At 37.7% G+C, this 24,450-nt stretch overlaps 1 protein-coding gene across 2 annotated transcripts in view; it reads left to right on the top strand.

Moving 5' to 3' along the window:
• Window positions 1–24,450, top strand: part of LOC149183934 (mitochondrial inner membrane protease ATP23-like) — a 146,170-nt gene that overhangs the window by 65,941 nt on the left and 55,779 nt on the right. For both annotated transcript variants that reach the window (XM_089417329.1, XM_089417330.1), the window contains exon 4: window positions 5,523–5,606. In XM_089417329.1, the coding sequence (XP_089273455.1) occupies window positions 5,523–5,606 (84 nt within the window). The remainder of the gene's footprint in view (window positions 1–5,522; window positions 5,607–24,450) is intronic.

Below are 24,450 nucleotides of genomic sequence, written 5' to 3' on the forward strand. Positions count from 1 at the left end.
TCTTAGAAGCCTCCTGTTCCTTAACATCCCTTTTCACCATGGATATTCTCCAAACCCTTTGGTCTGCTACAATAACCCTTGAGCTAAGTCAATCTAGCATTGCTGTTGGGTTATAGATCTGCTAGGATCTCCCTTGTGGATCTATCTTGATCCTTTGTAACACCCTCGAAATTTGCTGCCAAATCCCTTAACTGGTATGGTCCCCCCCTTTCCCTTTAATTGTTGACTTGCCCTCCTGGTTGTTACCAGCTCTATTGGCCACTAGCAACTCGTGCATGTCATGGTAGATCCCCTATCTAGTGACTTTTCATCCTTATGCAATTGTTGTCTTCTATAACACTAACCTATGCCCCCTCCACGTCCCGACCACACATTACTCTAATGTACCTATCACTAGTTGCTCAAAATCCTTTCTCATCGACTTGATGCATGGCCACATCACTCCTTGTGCATTTCCCCCACGTGGTGTTTGTTGCACTGCTTACATTGCCAACCGTAGTGCCTATGCATCGTGTTCTGCTAGCCACATTGCCAACCATACTGCTTATGCATCGCGTTCTGCTAGCCCTCTTGATGGTGTCAGCAGTTACTTATGTTGAATCTCGATCACCTCTAACGGTTCTTGCACTTTGGCAGTGATAGGAATCTCCTTTGTGGCGCCTAATGGCCCTGTTCGATTGGCGTGTCGGCCCTACTGTGGCACAACTTTCTTGCGTTGCCTTTGTTCTCTCCAGTTGCCAGTTATCCTTCTCCTCTTAACGAATCCACTCGTGGATTTCCCTTTCTTCTTTGTTGAGTCCAACAAATTTACGAAAAACCTTTGTTGTCAGCTCACCATAATTTCGAAGAGTTCATGGACAATGTCCAGGTCTATCTGCGTGAGGCCTTTGGCCACGCTAACTGGTCCACCTTCATTGTCGTTTCCCTACTGCGATCTCAATGGTGGTTGTGGCCTGGCTGGCACTACGTATTGGAAACAATGATTGACTTCATCGTAGTCTGCTGCATTTGGTTCATTACGCATGTGTCCCTGCTATGTGACCACCCCTGAGCCTCCTCTATCTCGACACTTTCTTTCATTGTTGGTTGCGGCTGGTGGGCTTCCTTCACTACCCCTATCTCCTTGTCCCGTCACCCTTGCGTTTGATTGTTGGCTCTCAATCACCAATGTTAGCCAGGCAGGTCTGAAAACCCCCTGATTGTCAGCCAAAACTGGTTGGCAGTCGACTCAGTCATCAACCTCCCCTTTTTAATTATTTTTTTATCCTTTTACCTTCACAGACTACCTGGATTTGGGGCCCTGTATGAATGGATTTAGTCTTCAACTGCTCCTACGCCGTATCGTTTTATGACTTGCTTTCTCAACCTGCATACAGTCGACTTGAGACCTTGTAAAGGTAAATCTATGCCTCGTATGCTTGTACAAACCTAGCACCGTGATTCGGAGATCAATTTTTAGAGTTTTTGCTCTGATACCATGTTAAATCTCTGTTGAACCTAGCACTTGGTAATTTATTAACCTAGCAGATTGTAGATCTATTAAATAAATGCATGACTAAGTTCTTAACACAATTAACGAAAGCAAAATTACACCAATCCCAATCACAAGTGACACAAATAGATTTTGCCCAATCTACAATTCTTCTTTGAAAACTCAGAATCTACTTGGGGTTCCTTCCTGGGATAATGGTCCAACTGAAGAAAATTATAGATACAGCATTCTCTGGGTTTGATCTATTATATTAGGCCTTAGATCTGTCTTCGATGTCCTTGGCTGATATGGATATCCAATGCTGCACTTCTGCAGCTCCTTAGACCTGACAAACTAGATTATCACACTCCTCACTTGAAAAAATCCCTCTCTCAAAATGCTTGCGTTGCTGTATGGTGTCTCTTTCTTCTTTTCTTAGCCTTGCTTTTATAACTTTACATTGAGCTAAATATCTAACCCTAATCTTCAAAGTGATTGTTGGTTGAGATTAGATCTTGCCTCATCATAATTAGCCAACAAAATTTATTATGTTCTTTCCCTAAGTTAGATTTGGGCTAAGATACAATAGCAACTTTCTCACACTTGATAAAGTGTCATAAGAAGACTGTGGGTGACTTCTGCATGCCTATACACTTAGGCCTGTGCAGAAGTACCTGCCCGAGCTACAAACATCAATATTCTAGAGACAAGAAATGTGCCAACCGGACCTTGCTGGATGCCTTTTAAGTTTTAATTGATAGTCATACACAAATAAATACTATTTGTTAAATTTTGGTTGAACTTATGTTGCTGACATTGTAGCTCTACATTTGCAAATAAGAAGATTTCTTTGCAGCTTGTGGTACTGGTATCTGTAGTAGCAGTCTTGGCATCCTCTCGAATTAGATGTTAATGTGCCTTTTTTATTTTCTTAATCTACACTTGTTGTACTGTATTCCTAATGTTATAGTCCCATTCACAACTTCTTGTTCATCAATTGGCATTATAATGTCTTCTGACTTCGCTAGAGTATAGCAATTTGCATGCTCACTCTTCCTATTGCTGGCAACTATATCCACTTTCCACCTTTGCAGAAACATTGCTTAGAAACTGTCAATAGTCATGCCGTCATTTGCTTTTCCCATCAGATTTTGTTCACATGCAACATCTGTTATAGTATATACCATGTGCTTATAGTTACAAGGGACCAGTAATATTCTTTCTTGTGTTTGTATTTCACACAGAAATCTGAGTTTCTCTTGGAAATAAGCATTGAGTTCTTCCTTTCCCTTTGAGCAAGCTGCTTGGTCTCTTTCCACTTTTTAAGATTTACATTTTTGCTTTTATCTATAAGTTGCTTCCCTTCTTTTAGGCTCTTGATTTTCAATGGTTTCTTTATGGGCAAATCCATATATTATCTGACTTGATATATGGGCTGCTACCTTTAGATGTAAAACCCACCACTGGAACAAGACTGTAAAAGCCTGAAGGCTTTGGTTGACCATCATATTAAACAAGACTCTTATGTCATCTGTCATTTTCTCCTTGCTCCACCTTAGAAATTCCTGCAGTCCATTCACGTCTTCTCTCTTATTTTATGATACCTTTATTCCATCTTTAATTTATTTATAATAAAGGAAAGTTCTTCCACTTTGATTTTTAGTGCCTTTGTTCTCTCTTGCAGGATATAATTGTCCTGCAGAATTTAATCAATATCTATGGAGATTAGATCATCCATACTTTTTTGGATGCTATGATTCTTCCAAAATTGTTTTTCTAGGTGTGGTGATTCTGTATAGTATGTTCAGTTTGCTGCCTTCTCCGTGATCAATCCATCTCCTAGCTTCTTTTTCCTCTTTTTACAAAAATGTTAGCAGGAACAGATCTTGCTCTTTCTTGCATGAGTTCCTTTTGCACATTTACACACGATGCTATTACATGTTACGTTTGAGATTTATTATCAGGACTTGTTGGGTATGATTCAGACTCATGAGTCGTACCTAGATCAGTGCCAAAACTGGGCCGAGTGGACCTGGTCCAGAAAAATCTTGCTGTCTGTGAATCAGATATGGGCTGGCAAGTTTTTCAGACTGGAGAGATTGTCTGGGAAAAAGCTCAGAAATTGTTTGGTGAAATTTTGGTGTATGTTTTCAATTTTTTTTGTTTTCCAAGGTATACTCTTGCTCTCCAGCCCAGGGTTGCAGGGAAGCGTCCCCCTCCCCACGAACCTGCTCCCAATTCGCGCTCCACTTGGGAGCTAGTCGGGAGCGCGCTCCCTTTAAAAAAAAGCTCCCTGGTTTTTAGGGAGCGATTATGGGAGCTCCCTAGTCTTTTTTTCAATTTTTTTTTTTGCAGTAACATTTCAAATGCATTTTTTTTTCAAATAAACAAATAATTTTTTAGTGGGGCAGCCTAATGATCAAGCCTGTGGCCCTAGTATTGATATGTGGTAATGTTAAATTCTTAAAGTTCATCTTTTTACTTAAATTTTTAACATTGCCATGAAATAACTCAGGATGTTTGAGAGTGGTTCCAACCTTATTGGATTTCATATGGAGAAAGTAGAATTTTAGATCTCATTCAAAATCCAGCAGACTTATCAGTTTTTCAGGATTTCAGGATTGGGGTGATTGCAATGTTTCCATTGGATTTTGTCATGTCTTAGGGTATGGAACTCGTATTTAATCAAGAACACCAATCCCTCTATGTACCTTGATGTTAGTGACATTGGTTGTCAAACTCCTCTATCATGCCCCTACTAAAAATGTACCCATCACTCAAACAAAATCTTGACTTGACATGCTATGTTTTTTCTATCTTATGTTAATGTTTAGAGGGTGATATTAATGACAAAGATCCTTATATAGATCCAAAGGTAATAACAAAGATACTTCTCTAGATATTAATGCTTAGAGAGTGATATTAATGACAAAGATCCTGATTTTCCAACAAGAATAAAAAATTCAACATTTCTCATGGTGGCAAAAGGCCCAAGCATTAGCAATAGATAATAGATTTACTTTTCTTTTTTAATTTCTAGTAGTTTTTATAACCGTCGACTCTTTCATATTTATTATGATATTTTTTGTAAACAATATATAACAATTTAAGTTTGAAGTTTGAAGTTGGCAAGTATAACTCATTGGTAATGAATTATGAATATGATGCTATGTGAAAGTTGAAAGTTGTTTCATTTCATGTTAGATATTATTTGTTGTAATGGTTACACTTAGCTTACAAGTACAACTTTGGTGATCATTGATGATAAATGTTATATATTGAATTTTGAAAGCTTGAAACTTTAAGATTGATGAATCATGAGACTCAATATGTTGTATGTTGCTATGTCACTAACTTGTGGATGTGGTTGATGAAGATTATAACTTCTACATGATTGTTGTTATATGGTTCAATCTATGTTTTTTATGCTTTTTATATCTAATTCATCATTCTACATGCTTTTGTTGACATATATGCATCAAAATATAAAAAATATAAAAATATATATATTATATAAAAAATCGCTCCCCGAATCGCTCCCAAACCGGGAGCTTCTGAAAGTGTCGCTCCTGCTCCCTGTTTTCGCTCCCACTCCCAAGTATCCTTGCTGAGCCTAGTTTGGCTTCTTTGGTTTGATGTCATTGCTCTTCCCAAATCCTGTTTTAATACACCTAGCGTTCAGTTCATTCTTGAAATTCTCTGTGCTGTTGTCTTCCATTCTGATGGAACTTGGTCCCTTGTATGTCTCTTAGAATTCTCCGGTTCCCCATTAGACAGACATTCTAAACTATTCAATACTATTTTTTGGCAAACAGTTGAAGGGCATTCTTATCATTATTTTGTTTGACTTAGATTGAGATGTCTATATATCTTGTTTGATAAACGTTTCCATTTCTTGGGTCATTTGATGTCATTGAATTTGTAATGGTCTGAATATTTTATCAATTAGACATACAGCTGGACTGAATACAATCTTCAGCTTATTTTTCATATGATTTGGAGTTTTCAGCTCACACTTGAGGTGTACTGATTTTGTTTATTGATGGGTTAGATTCGTGCAGGTCATCTAAGTGGTGATTGCCATTACAAACGTGAGTTGTTGCGAGGATTTGTTTCTCTTCGTGGACATGAGCAAGTAAGTTTTGTTAAAATTCCATGCACCCCAGGTCTGGTCTAGGTTTTAGCTAGAAAACACAACACACTAAAATGCCTAACCTTCTAAAACTTTGGCACAGCAGAAATCATATAAGCAATTAGATCAAGCACAATATTTAATTTGCCAAGCTCATTTTCTTTTAAGTCCAATAATAAGAAAATCCACAGGGCTCTTGTACAAGGGATATTGACTCTTTTACAATCCTTTGTAGAGACCAACATATAATACAATACTTACAGCAGTGTTCCACAGGGATGAGTTGCCGAGGGTGGGGTGCATGCACCCCACACACCTGGGATGGGGGGAAATTTTGGGAAACGTTTATCCACGTCCCCCTTTTGGGGAGACGCGGGGAGATAGAAGGGGGGACATTTCCCCAGTGTGGGGGACACGACTCCTCAAAAAGGGTGCTTCTGGGTGTCCACCCTTAGAAAGGGCTAGGCGTGCCCCCTTAATTTTTCTTGAAAACAATAATTTATGAGTTGGAAAACCTAAAGTGACATTTTCCTTTATCTTCCAATTTCATCCATGAAAATGACTCAAGATGTTTGAAAGTGGTTCCAACATCATCAGACTTCATATGGAGAAAATATAATTTCATATCCCATTCAAAACTCAGCAGAGTTAACAGTGTTCAGGAATTAAGGATTGGGGGGATTGCAATGTTTCCATTGGATTCTATCAAGTATGAGGGTCTGGAACTAGCATTTAATCAAGAGCACCAAGCCCAGAATTACCCCTTTTGAGGGAGGACACGTTCCCCTCAATTTTGTCTAATAACCCTTGAAATTTAAAATAAATAAATAATAAAAATAAAAAATAAAAAATAAAAATACATAACAAATATTAAAACCTAAACTAATTTGCAATCCCTAACTCACTCATTTGACTTACCAAGATTACCTCTACTTGGTTTACCATGCAATGCTATCTAACTTACCGGTTAGCTTTTGCCTCTCCTCCATGCGACGCTCCTTCAATGCTCATTATCCATTTTTAATTTTCAGTTTTAACTTTCAAGTCTTGACTCTAGATAACGATGACCTTAGACTGATTCTTTGATTCATCACTCTTTACTATTTTTGAGTTTGAATTATATCAATTTACTATTCTAGTCTTCAGACTTCAGTGTTTGCTATAGTCTATTTTGCTTCGTACTAATTAGATTCTAGAATGATGAATTTAAATTTTAAATTAATTTAGAAACTAGAATGATGAATTTAATTTTTAAATAAATGTAGATTCTAGAGTGATGAATATGGATCAATGTATTTCATTATTGCCCCCCCTAAATTTCCCTGCCATTTGAGGGTAGTCCCACACGTTCCCCTTGTGCATCTCCCTGCACTGGTGCCCTCCCATCTCAGAGTCTTGGTGGAACATTGACTTACAACTGTTTAGCTCTGTATAAACTGATGTTCCTTTAGCAGCTCCAACAAACAATCTCTTGGAAATCTTGGACTGCTCCTAGTCACTTAGCAGCCCTCCTGGCATGCCCCTTGTACATTCAACAGTCCAGCTGTAGCCTTTTCTCCACCTTGCCAGCCCTATATAGGTTGCGACCTGCTGCTGTACCCTACAGCAACCCCAAACAAGACTGCGTCACTGCGGCCTCCTTGCCGAACGCTCCCAGCAACCTCAAACAGGCTGGGGCCTCCTTTTCTCACCTTCAGCCAGCCTCTCCTAGCTGCGGCCAGCCTGGACAGGCCTGCGGCCTTCTCCTTAGACTGCAGCTCTCACTCGACTGCCCTTATTTTTCCTTATGGCCTGCTCCTTAGGCCTCAGCTTGCACTACGCTGCTCTTATTCACCCTCGGCCTGCTTGCTGAGACAGCGACTTGATCAACCAACCCTTAAACTAGGGTAGGCCTCCTCTTTTAGCCTGCCGGTCCTTCGTTAGGGCACAACCTTCTCCCTTTTGGCCAGTGGCTAGGTTTCTTCTAGCTTTTCCTTTGCCCTCTCACCCACAAGCAGCAAAACCAAAGCCTTTATACACCATAGAAAAGATGCCCCAAAACACCCTGCTGCCTAGCTGCAGGTCTGCAGTTTCCTAATAAATTTCAGAGCTCAATGCAGAAGAATCCATAACTTCTTGTCCACGTGAGTTGTTCCTCAAGCCTCTCCATTGGACTTGAATATATACTAGACCAAAGGCCCCTTTGGAATGTCTCTTGTCCTTCAAGAAACCTCCAACATCAAGCTCAACAATAAATTAGAATATTAAAAATTTAAATGTTTTCCTTGGGCACAAAACCCCATCACTTTGGGTACAAGGCCCATAACTTGGGTGCAAAGGCCACACACTCATAAAATCACACTTTATGAGTGTTCCTCTCTCACAACTAGCATCAGTGGCGCGTGAGAATACCTCCCAATGCTACCCAATTTAAACAAGTTTGTTTCTTAAGCTCAAATTGTATTCTTGAATGACTATGTTCTTTCTATGTGCAAATGTTTATAAGATTGCTCTAAACTGTTGTCATGGGTTTCTCGAGATATTCATGCAGAACCAACTCCTTTTGAAAAATTGTTCAGGTACACATTTTGGGTTTAGGGAAAATAAGAATAACTAGATTTTGCTGAAGAGTGGAAAATATAGGTGATTATATTGTATTGAAAATGTTGAAACATGGTTGGTCTATCGAACAGTGTGCACAATGTGTTGAAGATAGTAAAATAGGGATCAACTTATGTTGAAGATATCATGGATCCTTCCAGACCATCGTATGTATATGTATATCATTTCCTTGGGATCAGCATTCTGAAATCTTGGAAACGTGTTGATGCTTCAGCATGGTAATTTGGCCTTCTGCACTGGGAGTTCATGCTCTGAATCCGAGAAGTAAAAGGTTGCTTATTTTAGAGTCACAACTTGTAAAATAAGTCAGACATTTTAAGATTTGATTTTTGTTAGTTTCAATTGCTTCAGCAACGTGGAGCATTATTTTGGGAAGATGGATACATTTTTCTGCTGTACTTTATATATTTCAATGGTAAGGACAAGGGAAATGAGATCATAACAATGGAATCTTAAACTGCGTGATTGGTGGTTTCAGATTGCTTCATTCAGAAGTTGAATAGGAATAAAGTGACAGGTTGAGGTAAAAATCCTTTTGACTTTTAGGAATTGTGCCAGCTATTTTCTTAATGATATGGAGCTGAGAATTCTTGAATGCTTTTCTGTGGCCGTAATCCAACTCCATCTCTCTCAAAAAAAGAAAACTGCACACCAGAATCGCCATGGTGTAAATTGGCTAATTCATCAAGCCAACCAAGTGAAGTGGTAAATATGAGGGAAAAATAGTTTTTTGGGTAATGGACGCACTTTGACTCTAGCTTTGCAATTTATTCAATTGTCAGCTCGTCATGTTCTAGATTTGCCCAAAGCTTTTTTCTTTCATTGCTTTATTAGGAAATTAAGTCCTGCAAATGCGTTATGGAGGAACATTGTGGATTTTACAATGTTAGCCCCAAGTGTCACTTAAATGCGTTTTGTCACAAGTCTACTTTATTGTTTAGTGACTTGATAAAATGGGAATCTGAAAACATTGGATTCCCATGGCATTCAATGTGAGTTTAGATTCTTATATAATTATTTTCCAAAGGATAATTATGCACCCCCTACTATCCACATGTCGGTGTGACTTTTACAATATTAGTGTTAGCCCCAGATGTGTCACTTAAATGAACTTTGTCACGATGTCTACTTTGTCTTTTAGTGACTTGATAAAACGGGAAACTTGACAACAATGAATTCTCATGGCATTCAACACGAGTCTAGTTGGTTATATAATTATTTTCCAAAGGAAAATTTTGCACCCCTTACTATCCATATGTAGGTGTGGCTTTTACAATTTTAGTGTTAACCCTAGATATGTCGCTGAAATGAACTTTGTCACGAAGTCTACTTTGTCTTTTAGTGACTTGATAAAACACGAATCATGGCATTCAACATTAATTTAGTTACTTATATAATTATTTTCCAAAGAAAATTTCTCCACCCCTACAATCCCACATGTAGTTATTTTGATGAGCTTATCTATAAAAATATGTAGACACATTGTAACATGAAATTGTCTGGCATGAGAGAGAGTATATAGCATAAGCGTTGGGCATAAAGGAAGAGATCATTTTGCAGAATAAGGATAAAATATTAAAAATATTATTACATCAAAATTTAAGGAAAAAATGTGGTGTGATAAAATGTTAGAGGGAAAAGGAAAATTAAGATATTGCAAGGAGGTGATGGACCCTAATCGTGAAGGTTGAAAACATCTCTGTATTGACAATTGAAAAGGAAATAAACACTGCTAAAATAAGAACTAATTATCATGAGCTCCATAGCAAAACTAAGCGTTGATCAATTCCAAAAACGCCTTGGGAAGTTGGGATGAAAGCATCTGTCACCTTTGTGACACTAAGTGGGTTGAAGATGAAAAACATTTTATCTTAGAATGCCCTACATATACTGAGATTAGATCTCAATGTCAAAAGATTTGTGACATAACCAACCTTACTAACCTTTTAGCTCAACAAAACTATGGTGATCTTGGAATGCTTTTCTTAATGCTTTTAAAGCATATAAATAAAAATTTAAAGAATTTCAAGTAATCCTTTACCTTTTTAAGGTCCAGTAGACCAATTTGGTCACACTGGATGTTAATCATTATCATCATCATCATTATTCAATATGGAAGTAGGATACAAAACTCATTTCTTATATAGAGACAAACCATGACAACAACCAACATTATGCAATGAAATAACCCATGTGACATAACTCAAAAGTCACTATATTTGCTACTAATTCGAAAGTATCATGCCATATACATTAAAGTACATTGGATAGAATAAATATATTACTTACATAGGCATTAGTGTCAGAGAACGAAGTGAATGACATACACAACATTAAGTCATAAATTTAATTAGGAATGCTATATTTCAACTTAACAATAAGTGATTGTCTACATTTTCATTCTCACGTTGAGTATTTTTATTTCTCTCCTTCCGTCCTTGTGAGTATTTTACATATATGTCATGTATAATTTTAATATGGTGTCATCTCTCTCCTCCCCTCTTTGTAAGTATTCTAGATATATGTTGTGTATAACTATAATTTAATATGATATTAGAACCAACGGTTGCATATGAGAGAATTGAGTCAACATCCTCATGCCAAAGGTTGTTGGCAACTGGATAGTCAAAATTTAGTTATTAGCATAGGGTATTTGAGGAAGCATGGTGAAGAAGATGATATTTTTAGGATATAATGTTAAATTTTTCAGGTAAAATCTTGTGGGGAGCTTTTGGGCCTTTCCTGTATTTCAAAGATAGTATTTAGCGTATCTTGTCATAATTAATTATGGCACTTGACTCGATAGGGACATCGAGTAAGTCATGCATTAGATGTAGCCAACTAGGAGGATCAACCATGATGTTATAAACCAAACTACACAAATAGTATAAGAATAGCAAGAATAAGATATTGCACACCTTGAGAATGATAAAAAGTCAATGAATAACAATCCACTTTAAGGGGGAAACCTCCTTTTATGGTGAATCCAATGCACAGGACAAGATTCTTATACAAATGAATCTCCTTTAGTAAAATGTTAGTGTCTGTAGCTCAAACAAGTATTTCCATGAAGGTGTCTACTTATGGAAATCTTCATTAAAATTATTCAATGCTTTTTCAGAAGTTCACTTTATTTATTAATTAATTAATAAATAAAGTGTATTTCTAACACACTCACAGATGCCACGGGCCTGCATATGACAATGCTTTACAGTAGCTATCGTCTGATTTTGCTAGTCCGAGATGAGCTATACCGAGATGAAAGCTGATACAATTCACACCTTCAATACAACCTTCTCACTTATCAATACATTGGATGTCATTAATGATCATTTGAAGCTTCACTGATTTGTACATTGGTATTTGACATTGCTAACAAACTTGCACCATGTAGGGAGACGAATTCATAAGTGTGCGACATTAGTGCCTGAGAGCATTGCTATTACAAGATCAAAGCCCATGCCATTATATGCGAGAGTTTTGTAGCCATTATCATCAAGAACGATTTCACAAAGCTGCTATTGGAGAGATGCCAAAGAACGATTATTAGGGATGCCCTGTATAGATATCATGAGACCAACAATTGCGAGAGTCCTGAAGCTGCTGTTAGAAAGACAATACAACAACGAAACCTTATGTCATAGGCCAATCTGAAGAGTGAGATTAAAACATTCAGCTATAGATGCTTCATTCTTGAACTGGCACAGGTCGGCTTAATTTTCTTTGACAGATATATATGAATACTTAATGGATCATGGCAAAGGAGAGAGCTGCAATCGTAATTTGACTACTGCAATTAGACTCGGAATCGTCGCTGCAATTAGGCTTTAGGAACTGTAATTTGGCTCATTAAAATTCATGGATAGAATGGCAATAGCAATCATTCATTGTCATTGTCAAAGCTTCTAAAGAAACCCAAGGTTGAGAATAGATCTTAAAATTATGATGTGCAATACTTACTAACTCTTCCGCAGGGATAAGACGACTCTTAGTCTTTTATAAGAGAGGATCCAATATCAGGTACCAACATAAGTATTTTCTTCCTCTGCAAGTCTTCAAAACATAGAGATGAGGATGTATTATGGTGCCCTAATGAGGGCCGAGACTGATTTTCTTTTAAACAAGAACAAAGCCAACCTTTCTCACTATCACACATTTGATATTCAATGAGTCCTTAGTGCTGAAGAGATACCTTATCAACCTTCTTCATATGCTGTTGATCAGGACTATGATTTCTCAATGAATAGGCCCATACAATGGCAAAGGAGGAACCACAGAGATCATGGAGACTTGTCGACAGACTGCTCTTGGTGATTGCTTCTCTTTGACTCCTACTTGGGCTTGTCCTTACCTAGCTCTGATACCATGTTAATTTTGAAACATGTTCTTTGCTTAGGTAAATTACTTCAATAATTCATAAGTGCCCAAGATTAATTCCATTTCACATAAACTATTATCTCAATAATTGAAGAAAGAACATAAATAACATATGCAAAAGACAAGCCAAGACAAGAGAACACCGAGATTGGCTCAAGCCAGGGAAAAACCCCAAGATGGGGAAAACCCTTGATCAAATCTTCTTATTATTATCTTCAAATGTTCAGCAGAGAAAGAGAGGGAGAAAATACAATTTATGACAAGGAGGCAGCCCAGGCAAGTCTTCCATTCTGCCTTCAAACAATAGCAACCAGATTCTGCCCTAACCAGAGATCAATAGAAGACAGAGCAGCTACAAGGAAGACTCCAAATAGAGTTCGGTCCTAGTTCAATTTGAGCGGCCTTCATAACTGATTATGATAAACCCAAAATGGATATATACTAGACAGTGATGATGTAACAGCAGAAGATCTCGAACCTGGTTAGCCCATTCTTATTCTGTCAACAAAGTTTCCAATCACTGTGGCTGGCATACTTCTACATCATGGTTGCCTGTAACTTGACTTGCTGAGGGAGTAAGGCCTAACGACTCCTCCAACTAGCCCAGAATAGACCTGCAGACCTCCTGTAATTACTACAAGACTTGCGGCCTTACAAACCCTCCTTCGATATGCCTTGGTTTACCTCAGCTGCATTTCAGACCCATCAAAAACCCACAATGAGATCTCCAAACCACCCATAGCAACCTCGGCCCTGTCCTCCTTGTGCTGCGGCTTCCACAGAAGATGAAACCTTTTAATTTATGCCCAAACGATGTTTGTCCGATGAGAATGGGGGACACCTATATATATAACAATTTGTCCTTATGGAGGTGAAGCTGACCTTGACATTTGGAGGTAAATTTTAATTTCAAATTTTCAAATTTCCCACCTTAATAAAGTCATGACTAGTAGAATTTCTTTTAAATAAATAAATTTTTCCCCTTATCCAAATTTGGTGGTCTTTAGGTCGAATTTGGTCCTCTCGAAAGGAGGAATTCAATGCCACAATTATCTTCCTCAGAGGAGCTGTCTAAAGTGGTATTTGGCCCTAGTTGCCAATTTTAACAATTACTCTTGGGAAAAATCCTTAAGCCCTCTTATTTCCTCCTTATGACTACCTCTTGCATACACGAGAGCAAGAAAAAGAAAGAAGTTAAACAATGAAACATTAAAATAGTGACGTGTTTACCATCATAACCAAAATGTCACATTGTTGTCCCATATAAATCAAATAATTACTAACACTTAACTCCATTCAACACCCACAAACGATATCTGCCAAAACTCATTTATGCATAAATAAATATCCTAAATTCTAATATAAACATACAAATATGTTCCACATGCCAACAAAGAATTGAGTCAACTTCTATCATCCAAAAATAGAAAACAATCCTCCAGATACAAAGTAATATGCCTCATAATGTACAAAAGGTAGTGATATTGTAGTGCAAACCAATTCAACAACAAAAATCCAAGCAAAGCAAATATAGGACCTTGGTGATGTAGGTCCCAGGTAAGATTAGGAGGAAGGTTGATGTTGAACTTTAAACACCATATCTGATTTATTTTTCTCACAATTATTTATACCCTGAAAATATTTTTTACCAAAATTGAAATTTGAAATTATGAAAATAAATACGCTGCTGTTCTCAACTTTTAAACAGTAAATTTGCAGCGGAAAAATAAATAGGAAATCAACAGAAGACAACTGAAATTCAGCCCAATAAATCTCCCTTCACTTTATATTGAAAAACGGAAAATTTAGTGCCAAGAACCACAAAGAAATTACACAGAAAATACAATATTAGAACCTGAAATAGGACGTAAGATTTTTGGTTGAATATAGAAATTACACAGAAAATATAACAATACTAGAACTTGGAATAGGCCCTAGGATTTTCAGCCCAAGGAAGATCTTGTCCTCCATCCTCTTAAGAATGGTTGCTCTGGAAGATCATTCAACCTTGGAAATTTCTCGTCCTGCACCTGCGAAAATTTGCCCTCCACTTGTACAGCTGCGCTCTAGGAGAATCTCAGCTCCCTTCCTCACACGACATTAGCTAGAGATCTCGGCCTCTCCTCGCAGTCTCGACCTACTCCAAAAACTTGGCCTCTCTTCACAATCTAGACCTGTTAGAAATACACACACATAGGTTTAATCTATGCCTTAGCTAGGAAACATAAACACACGAGCAGTGCCTAACTTTAAACAATTTTGCACAACGAAAATTACACCAGCAATCAGATCAATGTATAGTACATAGTATATATGCCCAAAACTTATTTCTTACAATTCCATTAATAAGAAAACTCATAGGGCTCCTTTGCCAGGGATAATGGCCCTTTATATACCAGTACAATGCCAAATACAATTTGTCCTTTGACTAAATACCTACGGTTGAGGCCAATTCCCTTTGGTCCTTTTCTGCACAAAATACAACACCTACAACCTAAATAACTTGCTGTAACAACCCAGGGCATTACCAGCCCACTTCAGATTACTCAAACACAAATGAACTTACCAGAAAATCAAGGCATTTGTAGATTTTCCTTACTTGATAATTACTTGTGATATTTGTTGGCATTTTATTATTATGTTTCACTTCTTCATCAAGCAATTATCAAAACATGAAGATCACAAAACATAAAGAACACAAGATATAGGCTCCACGCCAGGGAAAAACCCCACAACTGGGGAAAACCCGAACAATCCTCTTCTTATAGAATCAGATCAAGATGAGACCTCCAAGACCCAAAGACCAAGACAACTTCCTCCATAAGATCCCCAAGTCAGCCCTCCTCCCAAGTCATAGTCAAAGGCAAGCTTCTTCAAACTTCAATCAAACTGCAAAATCAGATCACTGTCCTATTACCAACTTCAAAGAAATTTCGGCCTTGCTACAAATTGCAAACTTCTTCAAATTTTTGGCCCTGTCACAAAGTTGCAGACTGCTTCAGATTTTCGGCCCTGTCATCAAAACTTTAGAGAACTTGTTTATCCTTCCACAGAGACTCGCATATCCTTTCCACTGTAACTCACATGTCATTACAGAACCTGAACGATCTACCTCTGTTTTGGAGGAGGATTCACGCCTATAAATAGTTGTTCTCACATACGAACAGACATGTCCCTTTGAGTGAGCCGACTTGGTCTTATGGAGGTCAATTTGACTCTTTTTGACTAAACAAAAATTCTTTTCCCTTTTTCTTACAAAGAGTCCAAATGGACTTTGACTCAAATTTAATTCTTTGACTTAATCAAAACCTAGAAGCATGAAGAACATGCTTGACCTAGACTTGAGCATGAAACCCATGCTTGAACAAATAAAATTCTTTTTCTTCTTTTACATAAAAATACAAATTGATACAAGAATGAAGACCAAACCTAGTTACTTTTCTAACATGCATGATCCTTTAGCCCATGGTCCTCTTACTGTAGCGTTATTGGGCGCCGTTACTTGCTAAGTTGTACTTAGCAGAATAAGGAGTCCAATGCCCAATGAACAAGGCACCTATCAAATTTTTGAAAGACCAGAAGTCCAACATGGCAATTTTGCCCCTTCTCTCTTTATTCTTCTATCTTCTCTCTCTTTTTCTTCATGCAAATTTCATACCCCCATGGGGGAGTTGTATAAAATGTTGCTAGCATGATGAACTTATGTAAAGCTTAGACACTTGGGACTTGGTTACTAAGGAAGTTGCTTCAGCGTCTTTTTTTCACTTAATTAATTATTTAAGCTTTTTTAGCTGTAAATAACTAATTGGGGTTTTTCACTCATACCCTCTAAACCTGGAGTGTGTCTTAATAACTGGGCCTTTTTGTGTTTTCTAGGTCTAAGGTCACTGTATATTACCGTGCTAGGCATTATCTTGAGTCTCAAGAAATTGCATTAGGTTCTAGTAGGATTTTTTAATATTTAAATATTTTAGCAAAACACGAATAATTGATTAATTTTTATGTAACAAATAAAGTGGCACTAGGACGACTTGTTTGGCATGTGAGTACTCGTATTTCATCCTTAGAGTATCAACATTATCTTAGTACCCACTTTGGGGTGGAAATTATTAATTTTTCCTCATGAAAAATCACTTTTACTCATAAAAGTGAGAAAAAGACATGAAAAATCAGAAATTAAATAATTAGGAACATATTAAAAAACATGTTTCCAGTGAACTGAGTCTCTCAAGCAGTCAATTGGGGTGACTAAACATAAGAGCAAGTTAAGCTCAAGATAAGAGGCTAAGTAAGGCCCATGAATTGAGGAATCAAGTGGCTATCATAAAGTACGAATTTTCTGCCACCTAGAAGGGCTGAGTTTACTCTCGTTAAAGAGCACGAGTGGTAGGTCAAATTAGCACTTGTAGTGTGGCCGTTTGAGTGGGAGACAATACGAGTTAAGTGGGGAGTTAACTCCCCCATTCACTCCCTCTCATCCATACATGTTACACACTTGGAGCCTACGTGCTCCTTTCCTATGCTACACAACCCTCTTTAGCAGCTACGCATTGTACACTTGTGAACTCATGCTCCCACTCTTGAACTTGTGTGGCTGCCTTGGGATGCTCCTTTTGCCACTTGGGGGATTTGTACCTCTCTAGGGATTATCAATTTCTTGAGATCTGCACCCCTTTCTCTTCTATAAATTGGAGTTTCTCCTCCATTGTAAGTTAGTATGGAAGATTGAGAGCTTCGGGAAGTGTTGCTATTTTGTAATTGCTCCATCATTGATTAATAAAAGAAGGCTTTAGAGGCTTATGGTGTTGTGACTTGTGTGGTTTGCTTGGAGCTTTTCTTGAGGTAACCTTGTATTATTGTAATTTCATTGCTTTGAGTTTGTATCCTAGGCTTTAAAAGGGACATAATTGTCCAAACGAGAAGACAAACAATTGTTTGTTTGTCTTCTTGGTAGTTTGTATTATTGAATTGAATATTGCATGTGTTTCTCGATTAAATAATGTTGAAATTCTGATGTTCTATGTTACAACAAGTACTAATTCCAAAAACTTCTTTCTGCAACAATATTAGTTAAGTAATTGTTTATAGAACATAAAACAAATGCACAATTGAAGACAACCAAGAACAAAATGGGTCAGAGAATTTAGGTCCAATGACCAAGGCAAAACCCACAAGGGGAAAACCCAACCAGATTCTTCTTCTATTAGATATTAATTGTTCAAAAAAGATACATAGTACAATGAGAGATCAAGAGAATGAGTAAGTTCACCGAAATCTGAACAAGCTATAGCATGAAGATCACTGATAGCAGTAGCAGATGCAAACAATGAATCAACCTTCCCTTCAATTGAATCAACACTGAAACACTGAATCAACCTTGGCTCACCAAGTTCTGCTCTTACTCTCTAAGTCTCCCTCTCTCACAATTTTCTTTAAGTCTTTCCAACTCTCTCTCAAGGTCGAATTCTTCTTTGACAATGCACAAGTATTAGTCATCAAGTGAGAAGACATGAGACACATATATACGAGGAGCAACAAATTCTTGTCATAAAGGAGGGGCAATACACATGCCTTGAGAAAGAGTAACATATGCCATTTAGGGAGTGTAACTCATGCCATTAAGCAGAGAAACACATGCTTTAGTACATATGTCATTAAGGAGAGGAACACATGCCTTAGTAACTTATGCCATTAAGAGAGGAACGCATGCCTTAGTAACTTGTCATTAAGAGAGAAACACATGCCTTAGTAACTTATGCCATTAAGAGAGGCATGCATGCTTTAGTTAAGGAGATTGTAACATATGCATTAAAGAGAGCGTAAGAGGAATCTTTTATGACATGCCTTAAATGATTGTAAGAGTAATATGCCATGTCTTTAATGAGTGCGTAAGAGAGAGTTGCGAAGTGCCATGTGAGTCATCAAGGAGAGGTGTGAAGTGATTGAGGCAATGAAGGTTAGGTGACTTGTAATTCCTTTTAATAATAATATCCTAATATCATAAAGGATAATAATAATAATATTAATAATATTGATGATTAAGTCGAGATTGAACTATTGGGATTGGTTAATGATAAGTTAAGTGATTTTCCTTCAACTATACTTGATTATCAATTGATGCAAGGTGATTTACTATTTTTCGAAAGTCATACTTGAGATGCTAGACATGACTCTCTATTTTTAGAAAGTCACTCCAAAATTGTCAGAAATGAGATTTTAGTTAAGGAAATTCATCCCTGAGCTGCGACTTTTCAACACTCACTCTCAACTAGGGAGAGATTTCTTTCTGCAACATAGATGTATGCTTTCTCTGTTCATATGTACTCTGGAACAATGATATTTCAATCTAATGAAGAAGAATTGTCATAGGGGAGATTCATCTATCACCCTAAATCCACTGATCTTCCCAACTTGACACAGACTTGGGGGGATTACCACTTGTCAACACATGACAAGGATCATGCACAACCAAGCTTTACCATAAGAGTCAAGTGGTAGAACACCTGCATCCACAGACTTTGGGGGATTACCACTTGTCAACACATGACAAGGATCATGCACAACCAAGTCTCATCTCTGCTTGGGGGGGTTGCCACTTGTCAACACTTGACAAAGATCGTGCACAACCAAGCTTTACCACACCCATTGGCTAGATGGGTGGCAACCCCAAGAAGACTAACTTCTGGGTAGGATGCATATTGGGGTATACTCTTGGCAATTCCTAGACATGATGGTAGTGGGGATTACCTCTTGTCAACACATGACAAGGATCGCGCAAACCTACAGTCAAGAGTTCCCTTAACCCCAAGAGCTCTCTTGGCTCCATTCCCAACTTGTGAGCTCAAACTATAAGGAAGAACATAGCTCAATGTTCTCAATCATCCATGACTGCACCCCACCAGGAAGGGTCACATTCATCAGTCCAAGCTGCTCTCTAAATACCAAGAACTTCCCTTCCAGCAAAGGCTTGTTAAGTATGTCATGTCATCTATCTGATCATCAATCGCAACTATGTCAGCTATCTGATCATCAATTGCAATATGATGGAGCCTCATTGCTCCTCTCTGCACCATATCCTAGATATAGTGATATTTAATCTCAATGTGCTTGGACTTGTCATGGAATAGGGCATTTTCTGCAAGTCGAATCCCACTTTTATTATCATAGTATATTACTGTCGTATCTAGTACATGCTCAAACAGGTCTCCAAAGAGCTTCCTCAACCATATTGTCTCACAGCTAGCAACAATGTACTTGGCTTCAACCGTGCTAAGGTCTACATACTTTTGTTTTCTGCTCATCCAAGACATCATGGCAGATCCCAAGCTAAAGCAACATCCATATGTGCTCTTTCTGTCAGCAAAGTTACCAGCCCAATCAACATCAGAGTACCCATGTAGTCTCACATCTCTATATCTCAATCCAAGATTGATGGTCCCATGCAAGTATCTCAACACATGCTTTGTAGCAATCCAATGTATGTGTGATGGCTTAATCATATATTGGCTTAGAGTATTGACCGCAAAAGACATGTTCGGTGTAGTGTTCACTAAGAACATCAGTGCCCCAATAAGTTGTTGATACTCAGAAGGATTTGTCAAATCAGGACCTACAACTTCACCACATAACTTCTTGAAATTCATTTCCATTGGTGTATTCATGGACTTACATTTTGTCATATCAAATCTTTCCAGTAACTTGGCAACATATTTTCTTTGAGAAAGGAAAATCTCACAAGTCTTTGCCACACCTTTAGGTCCAGAAAGTAGTCCATCAAATGAAGATCTTTCATTTCAAATTCAGAAGCTAACTCCATCTTACACCGCAGGATAAGAGGTTCTCCCCCTGTCAAGAATAAGTCATCAACATATATTACCAAAATCAAAGGCATACCTTGGACTGCTTTGAAGTAGAGATTTGGATTAGCATCGGTTTTGGTAAAACCAAGCTTGATCAAGAAGCTATCAATGAGGGCATAACAAGCTCTTGGGGCTTGCTTCAATCCATAGAGAGATTTCTTTAGTCTACACACGAGTTTTCCGGTCATGTAATTCAAAGCCTTGTGGTTTCTTCACAAATACTTATTCCTTGAGGAAGCCACGCAGAAAAGCAATTTTCACATCCATTTATTGAAGAGTCCATCCCTGGCTAGTAGCTAGAGCCATAATAGATCGGATGGTAGTATATCGGGCAACAGGTGCAAAAATCTCATCATAGTTTATTCCCTCTTTCTGAGAGAAACCTCTAGCCACAAATCTAGCTTTATATTTTTCAACACTGCCATCCGCACCATGTTTAATTTTATACAACCATTTAGAAGTCACAACAAACTTACCTTTGGGTCTTGAAACTACTTCCCATATATCATTATGTATGATGGACTCATATTCTTCGTCCATTGCATCTTTCCATACTTGATCTTTCACTGCTTCTTCAAAAGTGCATGGTTCAACCTAAATAATGTTGCTCATGGCTACAATGTATCCCTGGAACTGACATGGTTTCTTGCTTTCTCTGAAGGTTCCTTTGGGGGCAACATGTCTATCAACATCTTGTAGAGTGTCACGAAGCCATAATGGTCTCTTTCTAGTAGGAGGATCACATGGAGGAGGATCCAAGGGGTCCATGGGCTCCATGGGTTCATCAACAAGATCAGGCTCATGCTCAGGATCTTCTTGAATTTCAAAGGCATCATCTTGTATATCAACATTAGTAGGAGGAAGAAGAGTGTCTCGTCTTTCCAAGAGCTGCATCTTCATCAAATTTTACATCCCTGCTAAACTCTATAGTTCTTTGACCAGGTATGTATATTCTGTAAGCTTTAAAATTTTCACAATAACCAACAAACGTACCTTTCTTACCTGAAGCTTCCAACTTGTTCCTCTTTTCCTTTGGCACATGAAAGTAGACAGGGCAGCCAAAAATCCTCAGGTGCCGAACCTCAGACTTTTCACCAGTGAAGACTTCTTCAGGAGACTTGTTGAAGGCTCGATGTGGAGATCTATTTTGGACATAGACAAAAGTGTTATCAACTTATCCCCATATAAACTTTGGTAGCTTATGATCATGCAACATAGCTTTGACTGCTTCCATGATAGTTCTGTTCTTTCTTTTGGCCACGCCATTTTGTTCTGGGTTGTATGGTACGGTGGTCTCTTTCTTGATTCTAGCTTCTTTGTAGAAGTCAATGAAATCATTTGAAGTGAACTCTCGTCCATTGACAGATTTGTATATTTTGATCTACTTTCCATTTTGTTTTTCTACCAAAGCTTTGAAGTCTTTGAACATGTTAAATGCTTGAATTTTTTTTTCAAAAAGAAAATCCATGTCTTGCGAGAAAAATTATCCACAAAGATTATATAATACAAGTAGTCACCAAGAGAAGTTATAGGCATAGGTCCACATAAATCAAAATGTATAAAATGAAGTACTTGACTGTTTTTCTTTTACTTGAAGGGAGTGGTCCCTTTACATGCTTTCCACTTGCACACCCTTGGCAGACCTCATCATGATCCACTTTAATCTCAAGCATTTCAGAGACCATCATTCTCACATGTGACAATGCGTTATAGTGCAAATGAGCGAACCTTCAGTGCCAAAGTTCATATTGATGATTACTATCATGAATCAACACATGGATTGGTCTTCCATTGACTTTTAAAAACCTTCAAATCTCGATCCCAGAGTGAAGGCATCTCTCATGCTAGAACTCATTGGCCAAGTGAGAACTTTTCCGTTTATGAAAGCAACTTTCATTCCTTTGTCTTCTAAGGCAAATATAGATACAAGATTCTTTCTCGAACCAAGTACATACAAAACTTCTTGGAGAGATGTAGTTTTATCTTAATCCGGATGAAAAGAAACAAAACCAGATACCTTTATAGGATATGTAGAGTTATCTCCAAGAATGAATTTTAGATCTGTCTCCCTTTCAACTAGATTTGAGAGAACTTTATAATTGGTAAAGTGTCTTGAAGCACCACTATCAACCAACCAACTGTCACAAGAATTTGCAGGAGAGGAACTAGAAAGAGCAGAAACGAGAAAGTACTATAATTGTGTTTCAACTACATTATTATCATACCTTGGGTTCCTTGAACTCATGGAAGAATTATAGCTTTCTTTACGAACAAAAGAGCTTCTCTTCTTCTTCCATAATCAGATATGAAATTGTTGCTATGATTGTTGTAGTTGGATCTTGGTGCTTTTCTATTTTCTGGACAATCATGGGCATACTGGCAATGTTTATGGCAATTGTAGCATTGAAATTCTGATAAGTCCCTGTTCCATTTATAGGAACTATTGGATCTAGTAGCAAGTTTATTGAAAAGTGATGACCTCTCTTTTTCCTTTCTACTTCTTGCCTTGGACGACAGAGGCAATAGGTTCTCCCTCTTCATGTTTGGGAATTCTTCCTTTGGAAATCATTCTGGAATCTGGCCTCTTCTTGACTGCACTTTCCTAGGGGCTCATACGATGTGGAAAACTTATCATTGTTGCTGATGGTAGTAATAAAAGTTTCCCAAGTTGGAGAAAGACCTCCAAGTGTAATCAACACCGACTCTTTATCAGATACAATTTCACCAACAGTTGACAACTGATCTTTGATTTTTGATATCCTCATGAAGTATGCTTGAATGTTCTCTTCTCTGTTCATCTTAATGTCCTTGAGTTGATTCTTCAAAGCAAGGATTTGACTCAAGTTGTTTACTTGATACATTCCAATCAACTTGTCATACATTTACTTAGATTTCTTCAACATGGAGACATAGGTGATGAGATGGTCTCCAAGAGAATCAAGGGTAATCTTCTTAGCCTTGATTTCTTCCTTCTTGAATCTGGCCTTGACAACAACATTCAAAATTTTTGGTGGTTTCGCTACCTCCCCTTTCACATATTCTAGTACATCATGTTCTTCAAGAGTAATATCCAATCTTGCCTTCCATGCACCAGAATTCGAAGCATAATTCAGATTCTCTTCATTCTTGAAGTAAGAAGATGACATCTTGATCAAGTCAAACAAATTTCAGTAGCAAGTAAGATCTCTTTGAAGTAAAAGTCCTATAAAAGGGGCGATAGCTCTTATCTTCTTGGACAACATATTTCAGTAGGAAGTAAGATCTCTTTGAAGTAAAATTTCTGCAAAGGAGTGATAGCTCTTATTTTCTTGGGCAACAAATTTTAGCAGCAAGTAAGATCTCTTTGAAGTAAAATTTCTGCAAAGGAGTGATAGCTCTTATCTTCTTGGGTTTGTCTTCACCAAAGTTTTGATACCATGTTGAAATTCTGATATTCTATGTTGTAACAATTACTAATTCCAAAAACTTCTTTTGGCAGCAATATTAGTTAAGCAATTGTAGATAGAACATAAACCATATGCATAATTGAAGACAACCAAGGACAAAATGAGACAAAGAATTTAGGTCTAATGATCAAGTCAAAACACACAAGGGGAAAACCCAACCAAATTCTTCTTCTATTATATGTCAATTGTTCAGCAGAGATACAAAGTACAATGAGAGATCAAGAGAATGAGTAAGTTCACCCAAATTTTAACAAGTTGTAGCATGAAGATCACTGGTAGCAGTAGCAGATGCAAACACTGAATCAACCTTCCCTTCAACTAAATCAACATTGAACTACTAAATCAACCTTGGCTCACCAAGTTCTGCTCTTACTCTCCAAGTCTCTCTCTCTCACAATCTTCTTCAAATCTCTCCAACTCTCTCTCTCAAGATCGAATTCTTCTTTCTTAATGCACAAGTAATAGTCATTAGGTGAGAATACAAGAGACACATATATAGGAGGAGCAATGAATTTTTGTCATAAAGGAGGAGCAATATGCATGCCTTGAGGAAGAGTAACATAT

This window comes from Pinus tabuliformis, chromosome 3_2 (assembly GCF_031772625.1).
Source record: "Pinus tabuliformis cultivar Carrire ecotype Pingquan chromosome 3_2, CPIR1, whole genome shotgun sequence".
Classification (NCBI taxonomy): Eukaryota; Viridiplantae; Streptophyta; class Pinopsida; order Pinales; family Pinaceae; genus Pinus; species Pinus tabuliformis.